This window comes from Malaclemys terrapin, chromosome 7 (genome assembly GCF_027887155.1).
Source record: "Malaclemys terrapin pileata isolate rMalTer1 chromosome 7, rMalTer1.hap1, whole genome shotgun sequence".
NCBI classification, from domain to species: domain Eukaryota; kingdom Metazoa; phylum Chordata; order Testudines; family Emydidae; genus Malaclemys; species Malaclemys terrapin.
The window spans coordinates 50766209-50793687 of NC_071511.1; the positions used below are offsets into that span (position 1 = coordinate 50766209).

General features: G+C 44.6%; 1 protein-coding gene across 1 annotated transcript in view; it reads right to left on the reverse strand.

Moving 5' to 3' along the window:
- Positions 1–27479, reverse strand: part of RBM6 (RNA binding motif protein 6) — a 131777-nt gene that overhangs the window by 86928 nt on the left and 17370 nt on the right. Inside the window, exons 3-5 of the mRNA XM_054033806.1 lie at positions 25558–26878; positions 24857–24946; positions 23589–23658 (exon numbers count right to left, since the gene is read on the reverse strand). Of these exons, the coding sequence (XP_053889781.1) occupies positions 23589–23658; positions 24857–24946; positions 25558–26878 (1481 nt within the window). The remainder of the gene's footprint in view (positions 1–23588; positions 23659–24856; positions 24947–25557; positions 26879–27479) is intronic.

Consider the following 27479-nt stretch of genomic DNA (forward strand, 5'->3'; position numbering starts at 1 on the left):
CTAAGACCCCCCCCCAACTGCCCCCCAGGACCCTACCCCCTACCTGTACCCTGACTGCCCAAAACTTTCTCCACTCCCCTCCAAAAGCCCCCACCTGTTTCTTGACTGCCCCATCCAGAACCTCCCTGTCCCTTCTCCTGCCCCCCCTTACCCTGCTGCTCAGAACAGGGTGTTGGGCTCTGTGCCAGCCGGACACATGGCTGAGCTCCCCAGCACAACACAAAACCCGGTCCCTGGCCCTGCACAGGGCTGCCGGAGCGGGCTGCAGGAGGAGGAGCTGCCGGCCGGCTCAGAATGCGGGGGGGGGGTGGGGGTGGGAGGAGGAAGCTGCTCCGGAGTCCAGCCCGGGACTTTCCTGCAGCCCTCCCAGCCGCTCGCTCTGCTCTGCCAGGGGAGGGGGAAATCCCGGACATTGTGAGTGCTTTACAAATTCCCCCCGGACGCTATTTTTAGCACACAAAAGGAGGACATGTCCGGGTAAATCCGGACGAATGGTAACCCTAATGAAGAGCTTCAGATCATCCTCTCCCTTTGTCACCCTGTCCTCCCCCAGTTACACCTTTCAGATTATTTGGATCCATTACATTCCTTGCAAAGGTATTTATGGCCGTGTCCCTTTTCCTGGGAGATGCCCGTCTCTTAGAAAATGTCCGGAGTGCGTTAGCCAAATCCATTCAGAATTATATTTGCTGCACTGGACGTTTGGGGTTCCTGTATTTCTTGTATCACGTTTGCAACATCAAAAGTTCCCTTGAAGTTGAAGCCACACAGTATAGTGGTCTCCTGACCCAACTTCGCATCTTACTACCCAAATTTCTCACACACACACTCTCTGCACCTTGTTCTAGCCCAGCAATGCCGGGTTTGCATGTTAATTGTCCTAAGTATCAACCTGAATCCAGCTCCCTTTCTGCCTTGCATGTGAGCTTCAAAGTATAGGGCCTCGTACAGTAATAAAATTCTCTTCCAAATCTCAGTTCTATTCTGTCAGTAATTAATATTTACTAGAGATTACCATGATCCATCATACTGTACAAATGCAATTCAGATAAAAATTGCAGCTTCGGATTTAACTCGGTGAATGAAATCTAGGCTGACACAGCACGACAGCAGAATGGAACCAGTGTCATGCACAATATATAGCAAGCACCTGGAATTGCAGACATAAGATCAGGCACTAGTAGGGTTACCATATTTTGTGCCTCCAAAAGGAGGACACTCCACAGGGCCCCGGCCCTGCCCCCAGCCCCGCCCATGCCCCAACTCCGCCCCTTCCCCAATGTCTCCGCCCCCTCCCCTGCTTCCCACGAACATTTGATTCGCGGGAAGCCTGAAGCAGGTAAGGGGGGGTACGGGGGGAGGAGGCGCGGCCCAGGCTGGCCGCCCCGGCGTTTCCAGCCTGGGTCGGCTCGGGCCCTGGGGTGCCGGTTCCCGGCCCGGCCGAGCACCCCCGGCCCGCCCAGCACTGCCGGTCCCTGGCCGAGCACCCCCGGCACCGCACCGCCGGTCCTCAGCCCGGCCCTCGGCACCGCACCGCCGGCCCAGCTCCCGCTCCGCCGGCCCGCCCCCCGGCCCGGCTCCACCAGCCCCCGAGCTCCCACACCGCTGGCCCCGCTCCGCCGGCCCGGCCCCCGGCACCGCCGGCCCGGCCCCCCGCACCGCCCGCCCCGCTCCGCCGGCCCCCCGCACCGCCGGCCCGGCCCCCGAGCCCCCGCCCCGCCGGCCCCGCCCCGCCGGCCCGGCCCCTGAGCCCCCGCACCGCCAGCCCCGCATGTCCCGATTTTCCCGGACATGTCCGGCTTTTTGGGATTTCCCCCCGGACGGGGATTTGGAGCCCGAAAATCCGGACGTATGGTAACCCTAGGCACTAGAAGAGACACCTGAGGTGAGAGGAGGAACAGAAAACAAATTAAGCCAGATGTTCCTGGAGCATCAATTCTGTTCTGCAGTGCCTCAGTCGCATCAGGGCACCTTGCAGGGGAAAAAGCAAGTTCTTTGCTCCTAAGAGGAGGCAGGGCTCTGAAAAGGAAAGTCATTAAGAAGGAGTATTGCTGCCCCTCACTGGGAAACTACTTTGCATTCAGAGCAGACTCTGGTTTAATTGTTCACTGCATGGCGCTGTGGCTCACGTGATACATTTTTTTATTGTGTTCAAATCCAGAGCTCCACAATCACACACCCCTCTTTCAAAAAGGGCTGCAAGAATGACATTTGCAAGCACTTAACCAAGTCCTGATTCAGCCCGTTGGAGAGTATTTCAGAGAGTTGCTGTAATCAGAGAGCCAAGATCAGAATGCCGGATGTCTAATCTGTACATGTACATAAAGTAGAGTGTGTCTACTGACAGGGAACAAGATTGCACTACATTTACCTCATGTTTTTGCCTCCCTATTGGCCCAATCCTGATTCAAATCCCCATGAAGTTAATGGGTGCTGCAGGTGCTCAGCACCTCTCTGGCTTTGGCCCCACATAACAGATCTGATAGACCTGGGGAAGGATGTCACAAACAGAAGCCTATGCCAGTGATAATGTAAAGAACTCCCAACATTTGGAAGAATGCATTGTGCAGAGACAAGAGCCATTTCAAACACACTAAATGGAGAAACTTAAAGAGGTAGATTGTATTCTCAAGAGCGAAGGAAAGTGGGAAACATACAAGTGTGCAGTAAAGCGGGACACGGAGGAGGGAAAACTCGGCAACTCTGGCAGAATTTTCATTCACCTGCTGTTAGCTCTCCCTCCATCTTGCATCCTTGCAGTAAGAAAAAAAAATAATGGGGAACTGAAAACAGTATGGTGCAGCCCTAGGATGTCCATGCTGTGCCCAGAGAAAGCTCCAGACCAGATGTTCAGTCTGGGACAGGCCACGAGAACTGAAATCATGTCAGAGGCATTTGGGGTGATCCTCTACAAGTCACCCATGTGCAGAATGTACTAAATTAGTCACAAAAAGAGAACAGAGCAGGAGTGCGATGTTTCAGACCGCTAACAAAGATCAGCAGGGAAAGGGCTGAGATTTCTATCTCCGCTCCGCCCCCAATATGATAGGCATGCTCAGTGTTATGAACTATGCAGAACAGCATTAGCACCTGACTAAGGAGACTACCCCTGGCCAAAAGCACAATAAAATCAAATGCAGGAGCATCCTTTCAGACAAAGCCAGGAAGAAAGGGTGCAGTGTGTTCCAGTCAATTTGCATAAATAGCTGTAAGCTAGAAACTCAGGCTGACAGAGATGCAACAAAGCTATGGGATTCCTTCTACATCCCCTAGAAAAGCACCAATCAATTAGATCTGGTGATCACCAAACTCTACACATTAACTGTAGTACCCAGAGCAACAAAAGTGAAAACCAAAGACTTGGGGAGTGGAGACATGTTTTGAAGTGCTAAAATCAAAGATGGCCAATAAAAGTGGAACAGCAGCACAGTCACAGCAGACCCATACCATGGTGTGTTTGAATGTGAAAAAATTATGTTTACAACCAATAGTTTGTGTTAAAATCACATGAAAAAATCCGAAGTCATCTTGACTTGATCGTTCACCCATGGATTAGAACGAGGGGGAGGAGGAAACATTGCAAAGACTATCTTAGGCCTAGTCAGAAGGGAAGAAGGCAGTTCTAGGCTGCTATCACGGTAGCCCCTAATGGTTCATTTAAATATGAAGCAGCTTTTCGGAATGCCTGGCTTTTCTCTCTGCTGAAGGATTCTTACCAGCACAGGGCCTGGGGAGGGGAGTCAACCACCCTGCCCCTCCTGGGAACTCAAAGTTGGTGCCTCTGCAGGCGAGAGATTCAGCCCAGCACCCTTCTCTCATGAGAGGATTAGGGCCCAGGCAGGAGTGATCCTTACTAGGAAGGACAGGCATGTAGCCTGAATGAAGCTACACTACTAAAGTTTCCAGGCACTCACTTTTACCACCAATCTAGAACCCTATGGAATGAAAGAGCCCCAATAAGAGTGGTGGTGGGAGCAAGCCAGTGAACGAATCCATGCGTCAGGAGTTTGGGATCAGAGAGTTGTGAGTAGGGCATAGTCTCCTCCAATCCCAAAGGAAACCCCAATCACCTAGAAATCTTAATTCAAACTTTTAAATACACTTCAGAAAAACATGTCCACTAAAGTGTTGATAAAAGGTTAGGGAAAGTTTGACACTAACTTCCAAGTGACAAAAGCTTCTCCTGAATTTGTAATGGTCATTTAGCAAGAAAACTGATTGCACAGACATTTAAGCATGCCATTTAATTTTTTAAAATCAGCAAATTTTACTAAGTATACAGATATATACCAGAAAGTACTATTAACTTTAGCCATTGAAATAACTCATTAACATTGTAAAAGTACTACTTAACCTTCATACAGACCAGTGAATAAATTCCACCTTCTAGACTTACAGACAGGAGATGTTCTGCTCTCAAACATAAGATGAAACCATTCCACATCTGCAATGCTAGAAATAAATATCTAATATAGTGCACAAGATTGAGCTCTAATACTTTAATCTTCCATTGGCTTATTGGATATTATGGATGAGTTCTTGGTTTAGCAGTATTTTGGTACCTCTCTTTGTATACTCCTTTTTATATCTTTGGGTCCACAGAATTCAGTAAAAAACTTATTAAGCAAATATTTCTTAAAGTAATATCTGTTTAAGAGTGACACATGAAAACTTCCAGTGCCTATTTGGCATATCACTAACTATAGTGTTAAAGACACAATCCTCTAATTTGGTCATAATTTAGATTTATGATCTTTATGAAATTTAAGATTAATAATTTTCTTTTAATTTCAACCAAACTGTTTCAAAACTCAAATATTTGGAGAACCTGAAAGCGAAATGGACTATAATGAGAGTGAAACTGAATTAGTTGATTCTCAGTGTCAAAACTAAAATAGACAAAATAAGCCAGGGTATGTTGTGTTTTAGGCTTTAATAACCCAAGATGTTATCTGGAATGTAGGTAAGGCAATTCATCTCAAATACATCTTAAATTGAGTCTCCCCTTTAACCATCTCAGATTATTTCCTATATGAGATTGATGACATTTGCAAAGGAAAATTCATGTTACTTTGAACTTTAAATCCACTATAAAGAACATCGTAACAAGACAGGAGCGAAAGGAGATTTTTTTTTTTTTTTTTGGAATTTTTAGAATAAACCCTGTTCGTTTCAATGATTAGAAAACTGCCTTGATTAACATTGGCACAAAGACTTAAAAATAGTGTAAGTTAGTTGTGGCTTCTAACTAGAGAAGTAACAAGTGGCATTTTTGATGGCCTCAGATTTTTGATGAATTTTACCAAAACCTGCTTCATTTTCGAAACATGGTCAAGTATGACGAACTACCAAAATGCGACATTGGCCTCCTCCCTCAGCAGCCTTATTTCCAAAGTTGAACTAAAGACCTTCCAAAGTGAGACTGCCAATAGCCTTAGGACATGTTCAGTCTAGAAGAAATAGCCAGGTTTTAATGTGTTAACTAACACATTTTAACTAGCAAATTAAACCCCATTTTACACCTAGTGTAGACTGGAAAAGTAGTGGTTTTAAATGAGTTAACATTGACCACAACGTTATCAATTCTAGGCACTAAGTCGTATTTAACATCACGTACATTTTTCAAAAGCATCTAAATCCCATTGTCCATTTATGCCAGAAGGAAGACACTGGATGTGGTTTAACATTATTCTTAAATGTCTGGGAGTAGCTCGCAGATAAAAGTGTACAGTGCAGGTAATTACAGAATTATTTCAATATACACTCTGGAGGCTTCCATCGGCCCTCCACCTTACCAATCCTGATTCCCAGCCAACCTGCTGCTGGGACCTCACCATCCCCACCCTCGAATGAGGGTTAAGGGGGGGGGCTATAAAGAAGGGAGAGTTGATTCCCTGCCGTACCAGTCATAGGAGCCCTGAACCCCCGTTTCTGCTCCTTTAAAGAATACCTCCTTTAAATGCTTTACCAATCCATGTAACTGGTCACTGTATCCCTTCCCTACAGAGTACTTGCACTGGACATCCGCCCACATTTAAAATACGGGTTACAGCATCATAGCCTATTTCCTTTTCATGTTCGCTCCAACAAAGCCCCCCCAAACCTGCTGTGGGGAAGGCAAAAAACCCTCCACTTCACCTTGACCAATCTCAAGTTGAGGGGAAAATTCCTTCCCAGCCCCCTGAAAAAAAGCAACTAGGGCAATGCCCACAGCAGATGCTGACAATACCCATTTTTTCGCCACTAGCATAGGTGGGTGCTCCTCTGCTTGGTCCAGGTAAAAGAGGACTTTTACAGCACTGGCATGCACCTATACAATCTCCCTTCTGCTGGTCCCTGGTAGAGAAGGGGGATAGGTCAAGTCCCCACACTAACCTGGTCTGCAGCAGAAAGTCACTCCCTGGCTCTCTAGCCCGTGAAGGGAGCACACCTTTTCCAATAAGCCAGACAATGGCCCTCACCACTTACTGTGTGGCAAGGTTATTCTCAAACTATGCCAGAAGGAGGACAGGAGACACTGGATGTGGTTTAATTAAGCCTCAATTTTATTCATAAACATCTGGGAGTAGCTAGCAGAAAAAAGTGTACAGTGCAGATAATTCCATAATCATTTCAATATATACTTGGGGGGCTTTCATCAGCCCTCCTCCTTATCCACCCTCGTCCCCAGCCAAACCACTGCTAGGACTTCACTATCCTGCCCCCCCCCTCGAATGAAGGGTAGGGGGGCTACACAGGAAGGGGGTTCGCTCCCTGCCGTACCAGTCATAGGAGCCCCACACTTCCGTTTCCACTCCTTTAAAGAATATCTCCTTAAAATCCTTTACCAATCCATTTTATCTGATCACGGTATCCCTTTCCTACAGAGTACCTGCACTGGACATCTGTCACAAGGAGACATCAGCAATTAGCTTGGCTGCCTTCCCCGAATACCTAGCCAGGTTCCCAGACATCTTCTAATGCCCTCTTTAATATCAGCCAAAAATAGGTCAGCTCCCAAATCTGACAGGTGGACCCCATCTTCCTTGAATAATTCTGGTGCCCTGTATGCTATGGCCGGATGCGAAATTACCGACCCCCCTATGCCAGTCATGAATTTGGCCACCTCCCTATTCACGTATCTCCTAGCCTTGTCGACCCGGGGGGGCTTCAAAGCTCCGTCCCACACCCTGCGTTGCAGCATGTCCGACCACACAATTTTTACTCCTGGGAAAAGTTCAAGGATCTGCCCCAAGTCCCTCTTAGCTCTGATCATTAAGTCTACCCCTTTACACGTTCCCAAATCATTTTCCCCAAGGTGAACCACAATTATATCTGGAGCCTGCCCATGGGCCCCCAAAGTGTGGAGAAGGGGCATCAGTTGGTCCCATAACATGCCCCTCCTCCCATGCCAGCTCAGGACTGCCTCATCACTGAGGCCCAGCTGTGGACCTCCAGCCAAACTGGAAGCCTGCCTATGCGCCCAGTCAACAATACTGTGCCCGCAGATCCACACCACCGTCTGCCTGGCCCGTCTGCCAGCATCTGGAAGAGAACACAATGGAAAATTAACACTGATTCCCACATGGGGTTTCATGTACGTTCTGTACACTTCAGAATGCCAATGCCCAAATGCCTGAATTGCCCTATTCCCAAACCCAGCCAGGCCACTGCTGATGCTGCCCCAATCCTGAATGAGCGGGAACTAAATTCATGTGCTGGGAGCCCCAATCCCACATGTCCAGGTAAAAGAGGGCTTTTCCTGCACCGTCATGGACCTATTAGTCCTCTTCTCTCTTCCAGTTCCGCTCTCCCTCCCCGCCCCCCATGCTGACCTAGCCTGCAGCAGAAAGTCACTCTAGCCCTTAGAGGGGCACACATCTTTTCCAACAAGCCAGCCAACAGCCCTCACCGCTTAATCTGTAGTGAGGTCACACTTTCAACACTAATTTAGGCACTTACAAGCCAACACCCCATTGACTGTCAATGGGACTTAAGTTTTCTTTTCAAAACTGACTCTGATACCTTGGCGCCTAGGTGCTTTCAAAAATTTCTACCCATTACATCTTAAAACACACACTTTTTTGTTATAATCTAAACATCCTCTAAAACACTCCTTTGGAAATGACAAAAACAAACTTAAAAACCACTCCAGAAATCTGGATTTCTAACATAGGACACACTGTCAGCATAAGTCACGCAATGCAGAAACTCAGATTCTCAGCCAGTCTGTTAGTTTTGGTTGCACCTTCTAAAGACTTTCCTTGTCCCAGACACTGCCAATGAATAAGATGCAGCACACAACCAGATGGTTAAAGCTTAGGTCACAACTTTATTAGCTAAGAAACAGCAACATAGAGGAAGTAAGAAACAGTGCTCCCAGCCCAAACCAGACAGTAGCTAATGATCCAGCCAGGCTCTCAAATGCTGATCATCCAGGCATCCCATTGGCTGAAGGGGAGGCGAGGGATTCAGCCCAGCTGCCAACATCCCCAACCATCCTCACCTTGTGTGAGGATTCAGGGTCCAGATGAGGAATGCCTCTATCTGTACATGACATGGCAACCAGAACCCCCGCCCTGCTTAGCATAGCAGTCATAGGAGCCCTGTCCAGGTACGGGATCCACAAATCGGCCCCTGCAACAGTAATTATCCTGCATTGGACACCTGCCAAAAGTTGCAACAGTAACAGAAAAAATATTAAGTCAACCCCCACTCCCACTCCTGGTCATGCTTCTATGGTGCTATGAACAGGGCGGAACACCCCTCACTGCACCTGCCAATTTGCAGTATAGGAATTTTATACCCCAATGGATTATCAGCTATGCCCAGTGCACATCAGGAGTTCAATGTAACAAGGGACAATCAGATCATCTAGTCTGACTCCCCGAATCTATCTCACAGGCAATTAATTTCACCCAGTTACACCTGCATTGAGCCCAATAATTTATGTTGGCTACAGCATGTCTTCCAGAAAGGTATCCGGTCTGGATGTGAAGAATCAAGAGATGGAGAATCCATCACTTCCTTGGTAGTCTGTTCAAATGGTTAATCAGTGACTGTTAAACTATCCCCTACTTCTAATTGGAATTTGTCAGGCTTCAACTTCCAGCCACTGGGTCTCGTTCTGTCAGATTAAAGAGTCCTTTAGTGCCTGTCAGTCTCTCTCCACAAAGGTGCTCATACACTGAATCTAATATCTCGATAGTCTTTTTGATAAGCTTTCAGTCTCTCACTGCGAGGCATTTTTGCCACCACTTGAATCATACCGGTTTCTCTCTCCTGCACCCTCTCCAATTTTCTAACCATCTTTTTGAAATGTGGACACCAGAACTGGACACAGTATCCTGTATCGGTCTTATCAATGCCATATATGAGGTAAAAATCACCTCTCTGTTCCCACTCACTACTCCCACTTATACATTCCAGGATCACATCAGCTCTTTCTGCCAGAGCATCGCACTGGGAGCTCATGTTCAGTTACATGTCTGCTATGACCCCTAAACCCTTTCCAGAGTCCCTGCTTTCCAGGCTACAGTCCCCTGTTCTGTAGAGATGGCCTGCATTCCTCAATCCAGATGTCTAAGCTTACATTTGGCTGTAGTAAAGACGACATCGCACACAAATGTATGGTTAAAGCACAGGCCACAACTTTATTAACTATTAAACATCAGTGTCAGAGGGGTTAAGAAACAGCACCCCTCACTAAACCTCCAGCACTAACAGTCCAGTGCAGCTCCCAATTATTGCTTTCCACAACATTCTCATCCCTGTACTCGGGTTTGGGATCTGGAAACCAGCCTGTTACCAGCCACCTGCTGCAGGGCACGTCAGTAATTAGCATGGATTTTCCTCGCTTTCCCCCCTGCCCACAGAGTGGAAAGAAAATGCCCAATCCACCCTTTAAGGTCTGCCAGAAATATGTCTAAGCCCTCGGCAGACAGCTCCACACCATCTTCCCTGTATATGTTAGGGCCCACATAGCAAATCTCCCAATGGGTGATCACTGAGCTCCCCATTTCCCGAAGGAACTTTGCTACCTCCTTATTCACACCCTTCCTGGCACACCCAATCCCAGTGGGTTTGGTGGCTCCTGGCCAAATCTGCTTCTGGAGCATCTCGGACCACACCAGCTTAACCTGCGGGAAAAGCTCAGCAATGAGAAGCATGTCCCTTTTTATCTTGAGTACTAAGTTAACACCAGTGGCTGTCACTAGGTCATTTTCACCGAGATGCACCATAAGAACCTGCGGTGGGCAAGAGTGAGTTGCCAAAGAACACAGGAGCGGCATTAGCTGGTCCAACACCATGCCTTCCCTGCCATGCCAGAACACATGAATGGTTTTGTGTCCAAAGCCCAACTGGGAACCATCTCGACGGCTGGCGGCCCGCTTTTGGACCCAATGAATAACAGTGCAGCCAATTATCCAAACGTCAGGCCGAGATGCTCCATCATTCCTTCCTGCAAGCATAACAAAAATACCAGAATATTTAACAGGACAACAGTTCTATCCTTCCCATCCTGAGGGCAGCATCCCCCAACTGAGGGCGGAGGTTGCAGTCTGACTGCCAACGGCCTATAAACTGAATCGCCGACGCATTGTAACCTAATGCGGCTGCAGAAGCAGCTGCCCCTCTTCCAAAAGAATGGGAATCACAGGCACCTAGTTTTCAGCCCAGAAATATAATCCCCATTTTAGCACCGAAGGGAAATGGAATCTGGTCAAATACTTCACATCTCCATGAATAAACTAACGGCTCCCACGGGGTAGCTGGAAAGCCTGGAATACACACAAGGAAAGCAAATCCTTTCATCATCACATTCCCTTAGCAAAGTCTGGGATCCTCTGCCAGCCCCATCAATTTGAAGTCAGCATCACAGATCCCAGGCCTTAATGGAGGTCATTCCAGACCAGACACATAACTGAACAATCATTAGCAGACACTGCTATGCTCTCACTTACCCAAAGCCACCAAAAAGGCAGCCATGAATAACACGTTGAAAAAAAAAGCCTTGCAATGGCTAGCACATGCCATTGGGAAGGCCTGAACCAGGTCAAACAGAATCTGAATCATGTGACACCTGGGATCTTCAATTGCAACCAACCTTTAAGATACCTCTGAACCACAAATCCCCTGGCAATAAATCAGGGAATCCTGCAAACACCACAAGATTGCCTCTTGTGATGAACTGTGCAAGAGCAAGGGGGATGTTAGGAACAGACTTCATAGGCAGTCACCTAATTTTAGGGGCAGCTCCTGCCTGATTTTTCCATCAGTCAGACAGGGGAAGTGGAATGTCTGCCCCTTTAAGGATATCATGAATATTACCAGGAGCTGCCAAACTAGGGTGACTGGATCAACCCAGCTGCCCCTTCCACAATAGCCAGGCAGGGAAGTGGGGGTATCTGTTCCATTCATTGTATCCTCGCACACTCTTGGGGTGGCAGAGCAGCTGCTGCCCTGGGCGACCATGCCAGTGCTGTTGAGTCAGCTCGACTCCCATCTCCACACCAGCTGGGACATCTCTTGAGGGTCAGGAGGAGGGTAGTTTGCTTCCTAAGAGCCAAGCTCCCTCTTCCATTCCAATCTGTGGAAGAGGCAAGCCTACAACGGACCAACAGCTTTGTGACACGTACTTGCTGAAGCTCTGGTATGGGTAACACACAAAAACAGACCCCAACAACTCCTAAAACTCAAACTTTGTTAAACCCACTTTGTACACCCCAAATATCTTTGGAGCTATAGATTTTTCTACCAATCCAAGAGCAGATTACGTAAGGACTGTGATACCTTGACCCGGTCTCAGCTGCCTGAGGCATGTTGTCACAAAGTCCATGCAGATGAAGATGGAATTCCCCAGTTACACTCATCCTGAATAGGATTGGAAACCACCTGTTGCTCTTGTCCCCTAAATCTGAGGAGAAAGGGATGTCAAACCTTCCCTGCTGTTATTCCAGACCTCAAGGCCACAATCCACAAGGAAGGCCCCTCTAAGGCATCTTGGGATCAGAGATCTAAATCAGAGACTGTCCAGGAAGTCAAGCGGCACCTCCTTCACCAGAGCGACAGGCCCAGCTATGCCCCCATTCTATGCTGCACCCTTCCCTCTTGGGCATCTTCAACAAGGCACCAAATGAAATGGCAGCCAATGGCACCTCTGCACAGCCCATGAACTGGCCAATCACAGCTCTGGGGGATAAACAGGCAGGGGGAATAGGCCACACCACACTGATTTAGCAAAAGGAATCCATAATAAAACATATCACCACATTTTAGAGCCAACTCTCCCACTAGATTTCGGAAGACAAGAGCACTCAACATTGCTTCCAGCTTATTTTACTCCTCACCTCATGCAACTGTATTTAATGAGTTGGATAAGCAAAATTCAATAACCACATCAACAAACTGATTATTCATGTTATCTGTAATCTACCAAGAACATTTAAGTGCTTAGGTCTATCAAATAGTTAAATGACAAAAGCTAAACAAATTAAGACAAATATACCTGTCACCTTAATGTCCCCCAAGCGCTTCGACTCTGCATCACATATTGGTCTCACTCAGACCTCAGCAATACTTAATTACGAAAGGGGGAACTTTGAATGAAGTAGCACCCCTCATTTCAAGTTTATTTTAAATTTACACATTAGACCCCGGAGATTAATGCAGCTCTCCATAGTCATATGCTTATAGCCCAAAAATATATCTTCATAAGCGACTACAGCTGTATGGTTAAGATTTTCAAGGGAGTCTAAGGAATTTGGGCATCATTTGGCATTTCTGAAAATATCCAGCCATAAAGCTGGACTGAAATACTTTTAACCAATGGTAATACAGAGTAACAGCAGGAGCAGAACAAGTACATAGACAAGCAAAGACATTTTCATTATTTGAGCCACAAGGCTTCGTAAATTCTAAATCTGCAACTCTGTCTACACACAAAGTTGCATCAATTTAACTACAGATTTCAAGCCAATTTAATTAAACTGGCGGACGTGTGTGTATGGCCACTCACTGCACCTGTAATTTGCAGATGCTAGCTAAACCAATAGAAGACAAGTTTCAACTGCTATAGGTGTCCACACAAGGGTTTGTACCACCTTAACCCGATTTTAAATACATTTAATTTAAACCCTTATGTGTAGGCAAACCCTGGGGTTAACTCCTGTAGCAAGGTCAACTCTTGCTGGGGAAACAGAGAACCCTGAACTTGCTCCTTACCATGTAATAAAATAGGAATTCTAACATTCAACTCTTTGGTTTCAAAGCATATTTGTGTTACATATTCTGCTAATAGTTAGGGATCTTAAAGTGTGGATTTGGGGGCAAGTTAGACACATTTAACTTCATCTGTATCCTAATATAACTTTTCAGTTAAAAAAAATTTCTGGCCAATACACTGAACTAAAAAATAAAAGTGTTAATTAAAAACTTCCTCTTATTCTGCTGTCATCTAGATACTAGTATGAGAACATTTATAGCAGGCTATAATTTCAACAATTCTACACCAATATTTACACAGTGAGCAGATTCTTCTGAGAACACAGATCTGTCATATTAGCATCACCTGTGCAAACAGAGGGTGGTTTGAGGCATTTGGGAATGGACAAACTTGAACCAACAATACTAATGTAGCCTGTGCCTGGGAATGAAGAGTCTGGTAAGGTAGAGAGAAGATCAGAACAAAAAACACTCAGGGTATCTGGGAGAAAAAAATTAGTTTTTAGAAGAAGCCTTCAGTAAATCCTAATTTTAAATTACCTTTGATATAGCAACACTTCACATAGATATTTGTACTGATGCAGAGAAACCTCCCAGACCAATGAACCACCATAAAAAGCTATTTTAACTTTTTTCTCCCCCACCCAAAAAAACCTCCAACAACTTTTATAAGTGTTGCATTAGACTTCATGAACAGAAGTTCAGACAGGATCAACTCCTGCTGTGATGAGGTCTGCATGAATATGCAAAACACCAATGTTACTGGAAAAGATGCACAAGAGTACGCATTTAAGACTAACTGGCTGCATTGCCTGAGCCACTAAGCTCACTGACAATATAACTGAGGAAATAAATTCTGAGCTCCTAATCTTTGCTAAAATATAATACACTCTGTGTAAATAAATGTCTACACAAATTAATTTTTTCCCATCCTCTATGTTAAAGTTTTCTTCCCACAGAGGGTTCAGGTGATGTGATGATACATTAAAGGGGACTTGATAAGCTAAACCAAAAATCAAACATTTGGCACATAATCCTAACCACCAGGATAAAGTTCTGAATTTAAGACCTACCTGGCCCCTAGCCTTTGCAGGTCCTGAAGTCCAATCCCACTGCAGATAATCAGCTTCTAACACTAACGCACAATGATCTCGCATTTACAGCATGGCAACCCCATACCAACTCATCCCAGATGAACATGAAGCTTATTTATGTGGTGCATGGGACACCCTTTTCTAAACACAATATTGCAAAGCTTATAATTTTTATTTTTAAATAGTAAAATTAACTGGTTAAAAAAATTAAAACCATTAAAATATTGTGAAACATATCAAACCATCTTTTACCCAAATCACGCCAATTCTAACAGGGAATCACTAGTACAGCACATGCTGAATGTCAGCAGCTGATGATTCGTGGTGGGACTGGAATTCAGAATATACAGGAAAGAAGTTCTTAGCATTTGATGTATTCTGGGTTTATATGAATTTCCCTGCTAAACCTGTGTGCTACATAAGTCATATGTAAATAAGACAGACTTCTTTAAAGCCATGAAGAGTTGGATGGAAGGGCAGGGGGCAGAAGAGATTGTTTCCTGGTATTGGATGACAGATTATAACAGAAACCTTGTCCAAAAACTGAGATGTTGCTCCCCAGTTCCCTCCATACACCCCCTTTACTCCCCTCCCATTCCTTTATCTTTCTGTTCCTTTGCCTTCTTTTCTGTTCTCCCCTTATTTTGAAGGAAAGGAAGGTCAATAAAATATAAAAAAATAAACAAACCAGGTCCTATTCCCCACCACTGTAGACTGAGAATACAAAACCACAAACTCTTGGCAAGGTAAAAATCTACCACTTTATTAATGATAAAATAAGTTACTGCCCCCTCTGTACTGAAAGGGTAGCACCACACACACACACTCAAAATACAACAAACAACAATGCTGTGCCAACAGAAAGGCACTGATGCCAAAAGAGATACCAAAAACTTTTAGAAATATGAAGGCAAACATAATATATCATACAGATTAAAACAATTTTATCCTTAAACTACAGCCAGTGCATCCTTTGAGAGGTGGCATACAGAAATGACCAAGTCCAAAGAGGCATGAGGGGTTGACCCCTCTTGCCCCTTCACTGGAGAAGCCCCAACCCCCTCCATCATCCCTCAGCCTAGAGGGACTAAAACAGTCAAAGCTGCTAAGTACCCTAAAAGGGACAACACTTCTTGCTGTGAAGGGTCACAGCCTAAAGACTTGATCCCATGGGAGGAGGGAAAAAACCACAATATTGAAAGGTTGTACGTTGCAGCTTTATTAAGGACAAAATCTTACAACAGTATATATACAGAATATCCCAGATTCTAATAAAGAGCAGGGACCATCAATAAAAAAATCCATAAGAGGGTTGGAAGCTGCTTATGAGGCAAAGTGGGGGCAGAACAGGAGCCCTGAATTAAAATGCTGCTAAACACTTTATCATCTCATACTTATCAAACGATCTGTGATGGGGATTTTTACTAAATCATGTAGGAAAGCAACTAATTCAATAAGAAATGTTAATGCAGGCAGAGTGCTGACTCATTAAGGGACTAGGAAGTTTCAGATTTTGTGCTGGGGAGGTGAAAGGGCTGAGCACAGCTGTATTCCAAAAAAGTGTCCAAAAAGCCGTGACAGTGTTTTATGGACAGCCTTGCCTGCTGCTGCATTTCAGGGTTGTTGTATAAATCGTTCTCTATAGCAGGGCTAATCAGTTAGTCAAGTACTTCTGCACAGAGTCTAGCAACAATCCATTGCCTACCTCCCAGACACCTCCCTGGGTGAGAAGAAGGTGCCAGGGAATGCCTTCTACTGGGAAGAGGCAGACCACTGTAGCCCTAAAACTGCAGCAGACTTGTCAAAAGCCAATTGTCCATCCAGCTGGAAGGACCAACAAGAGCCAGTGTCGCTGTTCAGCAAGGACCAACACTTTGGTCCTGGGCACTCTAGCTGGCTACAAACAAGATTCAATTGCTTCTCGTAGGCTGGCATTGAAAATACCTTCCCCGATCTCTGACAGGTGAACACCATCTGGGCTGAACAGCTCCGGGGAAGAATACATAATCTGGTCATGCCTTAAAACTGAGATCCCAAACACGCTGCAAAATTTGGAGAGTTCCTTAATAATCATCTTCCTGGACTTCTCTACAACTCCTGGGGGTTTGTCTAACACTGGCCATGTCCTAGGCAATAGAGTGGACCACACAATCTTGGTCTTGGGAAACATTGAACACAACATTGTAAGGTCATTTTTCATGCTCTTGATTAAGCCCAGCCTTGATTGGTGAGCCAAGTCGTTTTCCCCCAAGTGTATAATTATCACATCAGGCAAAACGCCCCTCTGCACGACAGATTGTATTAGAGACAACAACTCATCCCACAGCATGTCCTTCGTACCCAACCACGATACACGAGCCCTGATGGGGTCTATCCCTAATCGTGCTCCATATGGATGGCACCAACCCCTCTTCCACAGTGAGGTCACCACTGTGTGGCCACAAATCCACACTTCCAGAGGATTAGCCTGAGGGGGTCGAGTCATTCCTGAAAGGAAACAACAAAAGGCTTCAGTTTAGTATGATCCTGCCCCCCACCTCCTCCCAAACAATCCCCACTGCCCAGACCATCAGCTTGCCTTGCAATGCTACATGGGGTATGTGAGCTTGCAAACACGGGTATTGTGGGGCTAGCAGTGTCAGAGTGGTGGTACTTGCAGCCTTCGAGAGGTGGTGGGACAGGAAGGTGCAGCAATGCCTTGTGCAATTTCACCAGCACCGGCAGGCTGTGATGATGCAAGGCAGCAGTCTAAGGAGGCTGCCATGTCCCTCCAGCTACAATCATGGCTGCTGTGAGGGATCTGGGATTAGGTTATATTGGAAAAAAGTATGCCAAGTGAAGGGACAATGAAGCCCTCAGGACATAACAAGCAAGAGCTCTACTTTAATGAAGAGAGGGACCACTCTCCCTTAGAATGCTCCCTGGATGAGGAAAATGGAGAGCTTATGCCCCAACATGTGGGATGCTCAGCCCAAGAGAGAAATATATAAAATCCCCACTGACAAGGCATTAACTACTAGGCCTACCATGAGCTTTTACCAAGTGAATAACTTTACATAGAGAACAATTTTAAATTTTAACAGACATCTACTGAAATATTTCTGACGCTAACCATCCACTGCTCTGATATACGGGATAGACTGCACCAGGAAGAATCCCCTTTTTAGTTTGCCTGTGGAGCCTACGAATTGAAATGTAAATGGGATGCCAATGTGGCAGAGCTTAGCCAGAATGAGTGAGCAGTTAAATTCCTGGGTCAAGTACCAGGAAGAACTGCGTTAAACAACTGGTGTGGAATGGAGCCAAGGACATGGCGGCAGTGCACTGCACTGTCCACCTGCTAGGCCATTTCTGCAGGGCTATGGAGATCAAACACAAATTGGTGTGCTTGATTCCAGGGAAGGAAAGCGGCTACATTAATATCATTCCCTTGCTGACTGGACTACAGAGCAGTACTCAAGGGACGCCAACAAGGGAAAGAGCTGCAGTGATCACTAAAAATGAGACAAAAGGGTTAAAGAGGGAAAGGATTCAGTGCCTATGAAAAAAGGTAATGGGAAATGGTCTTTGGTGCTGATGGCACTCGCCAAAACCCAAAATTATTCCAAAAATATTAACATAAAATAGAACAGCTGCTATTAACAAGCAGTTTCTAAAAGAGGTCATGCACATTGTAAGGTAATACCATTAATTCCCTACACAGCACTATTGTTATTGGCCAATACAAATTTCCTATCCTCCACAATTGGACACTTACACTCAACTGGTCCCTCCTCCTCCTACTGGCAGGGATGACACCTCTCTAGTCTCCCCCCTGCTCTGAAGACTAAGATCATGCCCCTGGTATCCTGGCACAAGTGCACCCTCCGTCCCCCCCCAGCTCTGGTGCTCAGTCCTTACATGACACCCTTGTCCAGTTCTTGCATCACACATACACAGGGCCCCTTAGCATCACAGGTCTGTCACAGCAGTGCCTGTCTTCAGATACTTTTCTGGGATGCTCCCTATCTCTAATACAAATCTAGTCAGCCCCCTCCCTGCACCCAAGCCAGCCCTGTATTACTACCCAATTAAAGAGGTATTCCCAGCTCTCACTATACAACGCCCTCAGGAACTTCCCTTCAATTCTTCTCTCAAAAGAAACATTTACAGGCTCTCCTTGATTAAAAAAACAAGGGCGGGGGGTTCACTCAAGTCTCCCTGCTTCCCAACATTTCTACGCAGAAATCATTTAAAATGTGCTTAAATAGGCTCCTGTAGATCTCACTTCTTCTACCAACACTACCTCCACCCTGGCTCACCTGATCCCTCCAGCTCCGCTTCACAGGATTCCTCTCTGGGCGCTCCGTTCTCCACCTCGGCCAATGTGTCCATCCTCCGCAAGGGTCTCCCAGCCTGGGAAGAACTCCTCTTGGCTCCCCAGATGCGCTCGTAGAGTAAGCTGGCACATCCTCACAGGTCTACCAGCAACCTCTCCTTGGGGCTCATTTCCCCTAAACAGCTTCCCCAACCGTCGGTACCAACCCTAGCACGAATCTCAGTTGAAAAATAGACCCTTCCATGCTCTTTCCACTGCAGAGAGTTTCCAGAGGAACAATTCACTTGAACAGAAGGTTGAGGATGGTGGAGTATAGCCAACCTCATGCTCTCATTCATAACTTTGGGTTGTCTTTGTATTTGGCAAATACTGGTGCAGTGTTTCTTAAAGTAACATGACTCATAACAGGCAGCCAAAGGCCCTTTAAAATAAAGACAGCTCCTCACCCTCTGGTGGGCAGGGCATACATACAGTGATCCTGAATGTTCTGTGCACAACGGTCACACAAGATCATTTCTCAGTCTTTTTGTTTTATGTTTAAACCCTACCTAGAAAAGTAGAAATAAAGATTGAAGAAAAAAGTTTGGAGGAGCTACATCTGGGTTTTAAAGTACAAGCAGGTTTAAAAGAAGTGAAGAGTTGTACTCATGTGAGATCCCTTGAAGAGCTTCAAACTTTTCTGGCAGTGTTAGTATCATGCCAAATTTACAGAAAGTATCATGGAAGAAGCAAAGCACATGACAAAACTGGTCCAGCGGCATTTCACACATGATTAAAAGCTCCACCGCACACAACACACAAGGTTAAGTGTCCTTGAAAACCTTGACCCCTGCTGGACTACTGGAGATCAAGTTACTCTGAATGGAGAAAAGGGAGCTATTAGTCAATAATTACATAACCACTTCTCATGAAGCTATTCATAAGCAAATCACTAGTATCTACCAAAAAGATAGCTCAGCTTCCACTCTGATTGGGAATACATACTTCCCATCAGAATAAGAAGGGGATTACAGAGCAAAATGGCTCGTAACTCTTAAGGAAACACTATAGACACCATTCTCAAGACATTAATTGAGCTGGCAAGACTGATACCCTCCAAAAAGATACAGCCAGAGGAAGAGACAACAATCTAAACTATTAATGTACTTATTTTTGATAACACTATCACACACAATTATGGTAGGGGGATACAAAAAAACTGTCTGAACAAATTTTCTTGGTACCTCTAACACATAGGTACACGCATTAGTCCAAAAGTTAGAGGTCCACCTTAACCACGTAAACACATGGAAGCTCTGAGTTAACATTCCATAAGGTAATAAGGCAGAACATATTTGGTCTGAATATTAGATGTCTAACACATCTGTGAATGTCCTGGGTGTTTGGGTTAAAGTCAGGTGAACTCATAATATAGTAGTTAAGCTAGTTCTCGATTAGTTTCTCTACTTTTTTTAAATCCAGGTAATTGTTTTACTGTTTATATGCCTCTTAGGCCAAACTGTCTAAAGGGTAGATAGCTCATATGCACATCAAAATCATGTACCATTGTGTCAGAAACAGTGTTCCATGCTCAGCAAGTCCAGAGATGAAAATGTTTTTCCCTTAATGCACATGCATCATTTTTAAAAATGCATCTTTATAAGCCTGAATAAATTAATCAAGCTACTAATCTCAGAGAAAGACTAACTACTGTAAAAACATTTTGCCAAACTAGTCTTGAAAAAAGTCACACAGCAAGGCTCACCATGACAACACACGATTAGGGCCCTATCAAATTCACGGCCATGAAAAATGCGTCCCAGACCATGAAATCTGGTCTTTTGTGTGCTTTTATCCTATACTATACAGATTTCACGGGGGAGACCAGTGTTTCTTAAACTAGGGGTCTTGATCCAAAAGGGAGTTGCGGGGGGTCACAGTATTGCCACCCTTACTTCTGTACTGCCTTCAAGAACTGGGCAGCCAGAGAGCAGCGGCTGTTGGCTGGGCACCCAGCTCTGAAGACAACGCCTCGCCAGCAGCAGTGCAGAAATAAGGGTGGCAATACCATACCATTGCACCCTTACTTCTGCACTGCTGCGTTCAGAGCTGGGTGGCTGAAGAGTGGCAGCTGCTGACTGAGGGCCCAGCTCTGCAGGCAGCAGCCCAGAAGTAAAGGTAGCAGTACCACAACCCCCCAGCAATAACCTTGCAAAGCCCACACACATACACACACAAACCCTTCCTTTTCAGGTCAGGACCCTTACAATTACAACACCATGACATTTCAGATTTAAATAGCTGAAATCATGAAAATTATGATTTTTGAAATTCTATGTCCATTAAATTGATCAAAATGGACTGTGAATTTGGTAGGGCCCTACATATGATAAAAAGAGCTTAACTGTCATTAAACTGATCTGAACACTAATTATGGGACATTTATTCCACACTGAGCATTATTAGCTATTGGCACTTCCTTTCCCCAATATCTGCAGTCCTCTTCTCTCCAAGACACATTGCCAACATGAAGTGCACAATTAGACTCATGAATAACGTTAAAATAATATATAGTTCTTGCTGTGTTGACACAGAAGTTGCACGCATAGAAAAATGTATTACCCATGCATAGATGGACTTAGCACTAGCTCTTTTGAACTATACTGTCATTTTTTTTCACCAAAATAATCAATATAGCTGGTGTGCATAGGTGTATTACCTAGCACCTTCCATAATGAAATTTGCAGCATGATGTTGCCTTTGATTGTATGTATATTTAAGCATACACATGGTTACTGCAGTCGTTGAGTCCCAATCATGATTGGGCCCCTATTTCCAAACAGACTTAACTTTTCAGAAAAACTAAACTTTGAGCTCAATTTTTCAGTTTCTCAGCTCACTTTCTTTAAATTGGGTTTACGTAAGCTTTCACCTTTTTAGTTACCTGATCAAGTAAAGATGTTTTCCACATTTTTAGAAAGTTATTTTGTTGTCACACATATACACAAAGGAAAGTTACTGATGTGATAAGTTACATAACTTCTGAGATTCCTGACTAGTATTAAAATTCTCAGACATGTTGCAATAACAGATTTTGTTTTGCATTGAACCTCAAATCTTTGGATTGTCAAAACAATGCATCTGGCTAAAGTATGGTTATGTGGACCATGAATAGTTCTGCACTACTGCAGACAAGTCAATAGGAAGCAGGGCCACTGACCAATCAAATTAGAACAAATTAGCACACAGAACATAAGCTACTTTTTTAAAATGTCAACCATTTCCCTCACCAAAAAAGTATTACTACTATTTTACAACAACAGAAATACATTTCTTGCTAAGCTGATGAGGACATGAGAACTGAAACAGAACATTTTGTTTACCGTGTATAAGGGAAATTTGCACCTCTTGCCTTAAAGTATAACCATCTGTGGGCATTAAGGCCTCAGCATGCAGCTTCAGACATTACCTCCCACATCTGGACACCTTTGGAAACTAGCTCTCTACCAAAAGCCTAACTATACATTCAAATTGATTGGAGTTGCAAGACTTGTGAAGAGAAGCCCAGGTTGGAATTTATTTTTTTACTGAAAAGAAACGACATACCCCTGAGAAAGAGTATCAGACAGAATCATGTCTGTATGTGTACAAACAGAGTGTTGTAGCTGTGTTGATCCAAGACATGAGAGAGATAAGATGGGTGAGGTAAGAAAACATATTACCCCACCCAGCTTGTCTCTGTGTACAAATATACTGATCGATAATTGTGGTGTTGCACTGTATTCATTACATAAGCTTGATGATAGCCACACTGTGTTATACTCAAGGAGGATGGAAGGGAGCAGAGAGGCACTACCCATATCCTCTGTGAATCCTGCTTGTTAGGCAAAAGCAGGTGACATCACTATGGGACATTCTTTTGTTCAAGGGACGTGGAAAGGTGGAGATCACTCCTTTGACAGCTGCTCAGAACCAAAGATGCAATTAAAGCTTTCACTTTGTGAAATACTCCCTTGTTCCTGGCTCAATTGTAAATAAGTAATGCATTAACCCCAGGCATTACAACTATCCAGCAAGTAATCCAGACCAGCAATGGTATAATGCAATGGCCAGCATGGAAACTTTAGCTTTTTTTTTTTTTTTTATATAAAACACAAGAGTCTCCTCCTTTTAAGGGTTTGTAAAACGAAAAATTCACTTTGGAGCAGAAGCTGTTCAGTATCATCAGAGCAGGGAGAGATGCTTTCAGACGGTTCCCCATTGTATCCAGACTTTTCTTTCTATTGTAATTCTAACACCCCCAAGAATCATCCCTCATTTCCTACCATTGCACTTGTTTCGACACCTTTTTTCCCACCTAGAAAGGAACCCTGCAAGTCTTGTGAATACATGTCAGAAGCACAAAAAAGTGAATCAGGAAAATGAAAAAAGTCATCCTCTGATATGAGGAAAGCCATCCTAATGCGTGTGAAAGTTACATTTTGACGTGAGTTTCATAGCTAGGATGTACGACAATAGCTTGGGATTACAAAAATAGCAACATTTGTCAGTGATGCAAGGTCTAATGAGAAGCCTATTTGTATAGAATTTTTTCCAGAGGGCAATCACCTCATGGTTAAGACCAATTGCCAAATAAAAGGATTTAACAGGCAACCTCTATTGGGAACAAACATTGCCCACTGTGCATACAGGTTTTCTCCTGAAGGAGTTCATCAGATAGCTTAGCTGCTTTCTGTCACTCACACATGGCTAGAGCACAGGTAGTACATGTGCTTAACCTCTGAAGTACCAAATCTGTGATTGATGCCATCAATCTTGTACGCGGCAAGGGTATAGACTAGATGACTCAATAGGCATTTTCAGTCCATACTACCTATGATTATGGCATCAAACAATTTAAATAAAAAGAATAAGTGAGCACCAGTCTAATAAAGGCCTTTTGATAACCCCACCCCAGCTCCCTGAGACCAGAAGCACTGAAAAAACATTCTCACCTGAACTATAATCTTTTAGGCGCAAGTCTTTCACAGGTGTCCCATCAGGCGCTCGGAAAGCATTCAGAATCTAGAGAGACAAACCAAGAGTCAACATTAGTTTCACAGCACACACCAAACCAAGGCTACTTTAGGAAGGCAAGATAGCTTTTCCTGTACTCTGTTTCCTCTCTCTAACACTCTCATAAGACTTCTGTCAGTTTTGGATTCCGAACTCCATTACAAAGAGGCATATTCTCCCACAGAGTCCCCTTATCATCTGAGAACTGCCTTTTAAAGAAAGAAACTGTCATTACAGCAGAATTCAGGTGCATGGAGCTTAGTTATTTAAGTTTTAATGTCCTCTCCATTCAGAATGTTTTCTTCTTAATGTGTTGCAATCACTTCTCTGGCCATTTATTACTATTAAAATCACTGATCACTAGTTACCTTTGAGATTGTTTGGGCCTTTATTTCCTCTAACATCGCACTATCTCAGGACACAGTAAGTTCCTCATCTGAGTTCTCAGGCCCAATTCTCAAGAAGTCTGATCATCATCACTGAACTAAAGAGCACTACATTGCAAGAGCCCCATAGTCTGGAACTCCCATGAGATACACCCTGGGGCTGACTATTGGAGCTCTGTGGAAGTAACTTTTTCTACCACCTCACAGAGGAAGGCTAACAACCAGTGTTGGCTTTTTGACTAAGCTCAAGTGTAGTAGGAAATATGTTTTCTATCTCTATAGGATACTATTTTAGCACCTCCCAGCTATTGCCTATGGAGCGGCCTGCAGCTCCCTTTCTGGCTACAAGGTAAATACAGATGAGGTAATACAGGAATATAAGGCAGCCTGAAAGACAGTGAAGTGAAAAGCCTTAGGCCCACCAGACAGGCTTAAGCGATCAAGCTAAAGTGAACTAAATTTCCCCATCTACGAGCACCCAAGAGTGTCACCTCTACATTACTCTCAGTCAAAGTCTCAACAACAAGAAAAAAGTAGTACTGTGGTCACCCCTAAAACCTGGGATTTCCATGTGGAAAAAATTATGAGCTGGTGTAAACTGCACTCTGCCCACCTCTTGGACACAAGAGGCTTGAAAATACATTTTAGATTGGCAATAGCTTATATTTTTTGTTTAAAAAAGAAAAGTTGCTCTTCTTCTCTAATTAAAAATCTCTTCAGTTCTTCAGACCAGGCTGGGAACTGCTTGCAACATTTGGGATATTATATACTTTTGCTACAGATTTGATAAACTTTGGAGGAATTAAAAAAAACCCACTTACATCATCCTTTGTGGCAGTTTCAGGAACTCCTCCTAGCCGAATGAGCTTGCTTGGTTTCACATCTTTGGGGCAGGTCCTGTAATCTTGGTCCTTGAGTTCAGAATCAAGATAGTTTTACAGTGGAGACACGTTTGTCCGCAATACACAAAACAACAAAATAAAGCAGGGCACAATTCATAAGCAGAATGGCTCCGAGCTGTGTTGGCTGGTTGTAGCCTTTTAAACTTGGAGCTATTTCAAATGCACTTAGATTCCATAAAGAAGTTTCAATCTAGCCCCAGTAAATACTTGTCTACATGCCACATCATTCAGAGTAACCCTCGGTCACTGCTAAGAAGTGGCCAAAGTCCTGGAAAAATCAGGGGCTCTAAAAGATTTTAAAGAAAAGTGGGATAAGCCAACACACAGTTTCATTGTGCTCCCAAAAGCAGGAGATATTTGGAAATTTTAAAAATAGCTTGAAATATTTATGTTGATATTACTTTGGACTAAGTTAAATGTGTGGTGGAGAGGGAATGAATGGGAGTAGAAAATTAGAGTATGAGGAGGCATTCAGGGAAGGGTAGGTATAGAGGGATAGGAGTGCTACCTCTAGAATTTGGACGGAAATCTCCTTCGCTGCCCCTCCCCTCCTTTTTTCTCATACTTTAAATAAAAAAAGGACCTGTTTTGACTCATTCAGTTTTTACAAAACCACATACCTGAAGATCCTGCCTAGAATCTTTGCTGGGTTTTCCTTCTGTAAAGGACTTGCCATGCTCATAATCAAACAGCTGACTTCCTGGCAGCCGGTGATCTACATCTCTGTACTCAATGTTTCTGTAATCAGTATCTTGTCTTCCGAGGAAATCCAGACCACCTTCGCCCTTTAGCACAAGACTAGAATCTGATCTTTGATGTTCAGTACCAGAAAGCTGCTGCTCGTTCGCAAAGGTCGGCGGTGGCTCATCTCTATCTTGAAGAGGCCGACGGCTATTCGGGAAATCTAGCGAAGACTCAATTTCAAGACCCACTCCAAGGGACTCTTCTTCTCTGGTTCTCGGCTCTGAATGTTGAAACTCTCCTTTCTGGATGCCAAAGGGAGATCTGTCTAGAATAAGATCACGTGTAGACTCTTCTCTCTTGTTTGTGCTTAAGGCAGATCGCTCTCTGTCTGTTAAAGGTATAGTAGACTGACTGCGCCTAAAATCTATAAGATTCTGATCCACAGGGGGCATCTCCCTGTCTGTAAAGTCCATAGGAGGAGCCATGTCTCTGCCCCTAAAATCCTGATCAGATCGGGACTTATGCCTATTTCTGAAATCTGAAGGTGGTGTCTCCCTGTCCCTAAAGTCCAGATCAGAGGTACTCATCCCCCTGAAGTCCACGTCAGGTACATCCCTGTTTCTAAAGTCTGAATAGGAATGCTCTCTGCCCCGATAGTGTAACTCAGGCATGTCCCTTGCCCTAAAGTCTGAATGGGCTCCATCTCTACCTCTAAAATCCAGATCAAATGAACCCCTGCTCCTGAAGTCTGATGGGAGGTCCTCTCTACCCCTATAGTCCATGGTATGCGCTTCCCTGTCCCTGTAACTCACACGGCTTGCTTCCCTATTTCTATAATCCATAGAAGGAACATCCCCACCCCTGAAGTCCATAGACAGCCCCTCTCTGTCTTGGAAATCTCCAGAGTACATCTCCCTGCCCCTAAATTCGGAAGAGGGCGGTTCCCGGCCCCTGAAGTCCAACTGTGAATCGTCTCTGTTCTGAAAGTCAGAAGGTGGGAAGTCTCTGCCCCTGAAATCATGATGACCCTCCCCACCTCTGAAATCACTCCGTGATCCATCTCTAGCTCCATAGGTGAAAGGAGCTTCCTCTCTGTTGGCAAACTGAGGATTGAGAAGGCCTGAGAGTGCCTGGATATCAAAAGGAAGTGATTCTCTGCCAGAGAAGTTGCCAGAGTGTCTTTCTTGAGCAAGACTATCAAGGGAAGGAGGATATTCCCTGTTCCACCCAGGAGCAAACCTTTCTTCTTGGCTCCCACTGTAGAAATAAAGACAGTATTATTCATAACGTGCTTAGAGTCTGAACTCTACACAGAAGCACATTCTTCTCTAAGCTCTAAGATCCACAGAAGGCATTGACGTTTGGCAATTTAAGATGAGGCAGCATACAACAGATGTGAAATAGTAAACTTGTGTGCTCCCATTTCACCACAATTTCCAGAAGCACTCAACAGGGAAAACCTGCAATATTAATGGATTAATGATGGTAGCAAGCCACATAGTCCTGCACTATATGCAGCTAGGGAGCCAGGTGAGGCTTCAAGTGGTGTATTTGCTTAAGCATCACTAGCCCCATTCTGGAGGGATCCATTTTTGCTTTGGTTCTCTAAGCACTGATACGAACGGTTAACTTCCTAAATGGTCATGAGGTGGAGGTTACCTAGTCATCTCCATTAGTATGCTATGCAACAACAGTTTGTCCTCTTTGCTAGGGCCTGCCTGATATTGCAAGATGCTGAGCACTCTCAATTCATGCCGACTTCAATGAGAGTTTGGGAGTGCTCAGAGGTTCCTAGGAACAGGTCAAGCGTTCAAAACTGTGTAGCTTGCTTATGTCATACTAGTTTCCCAGCAACTGC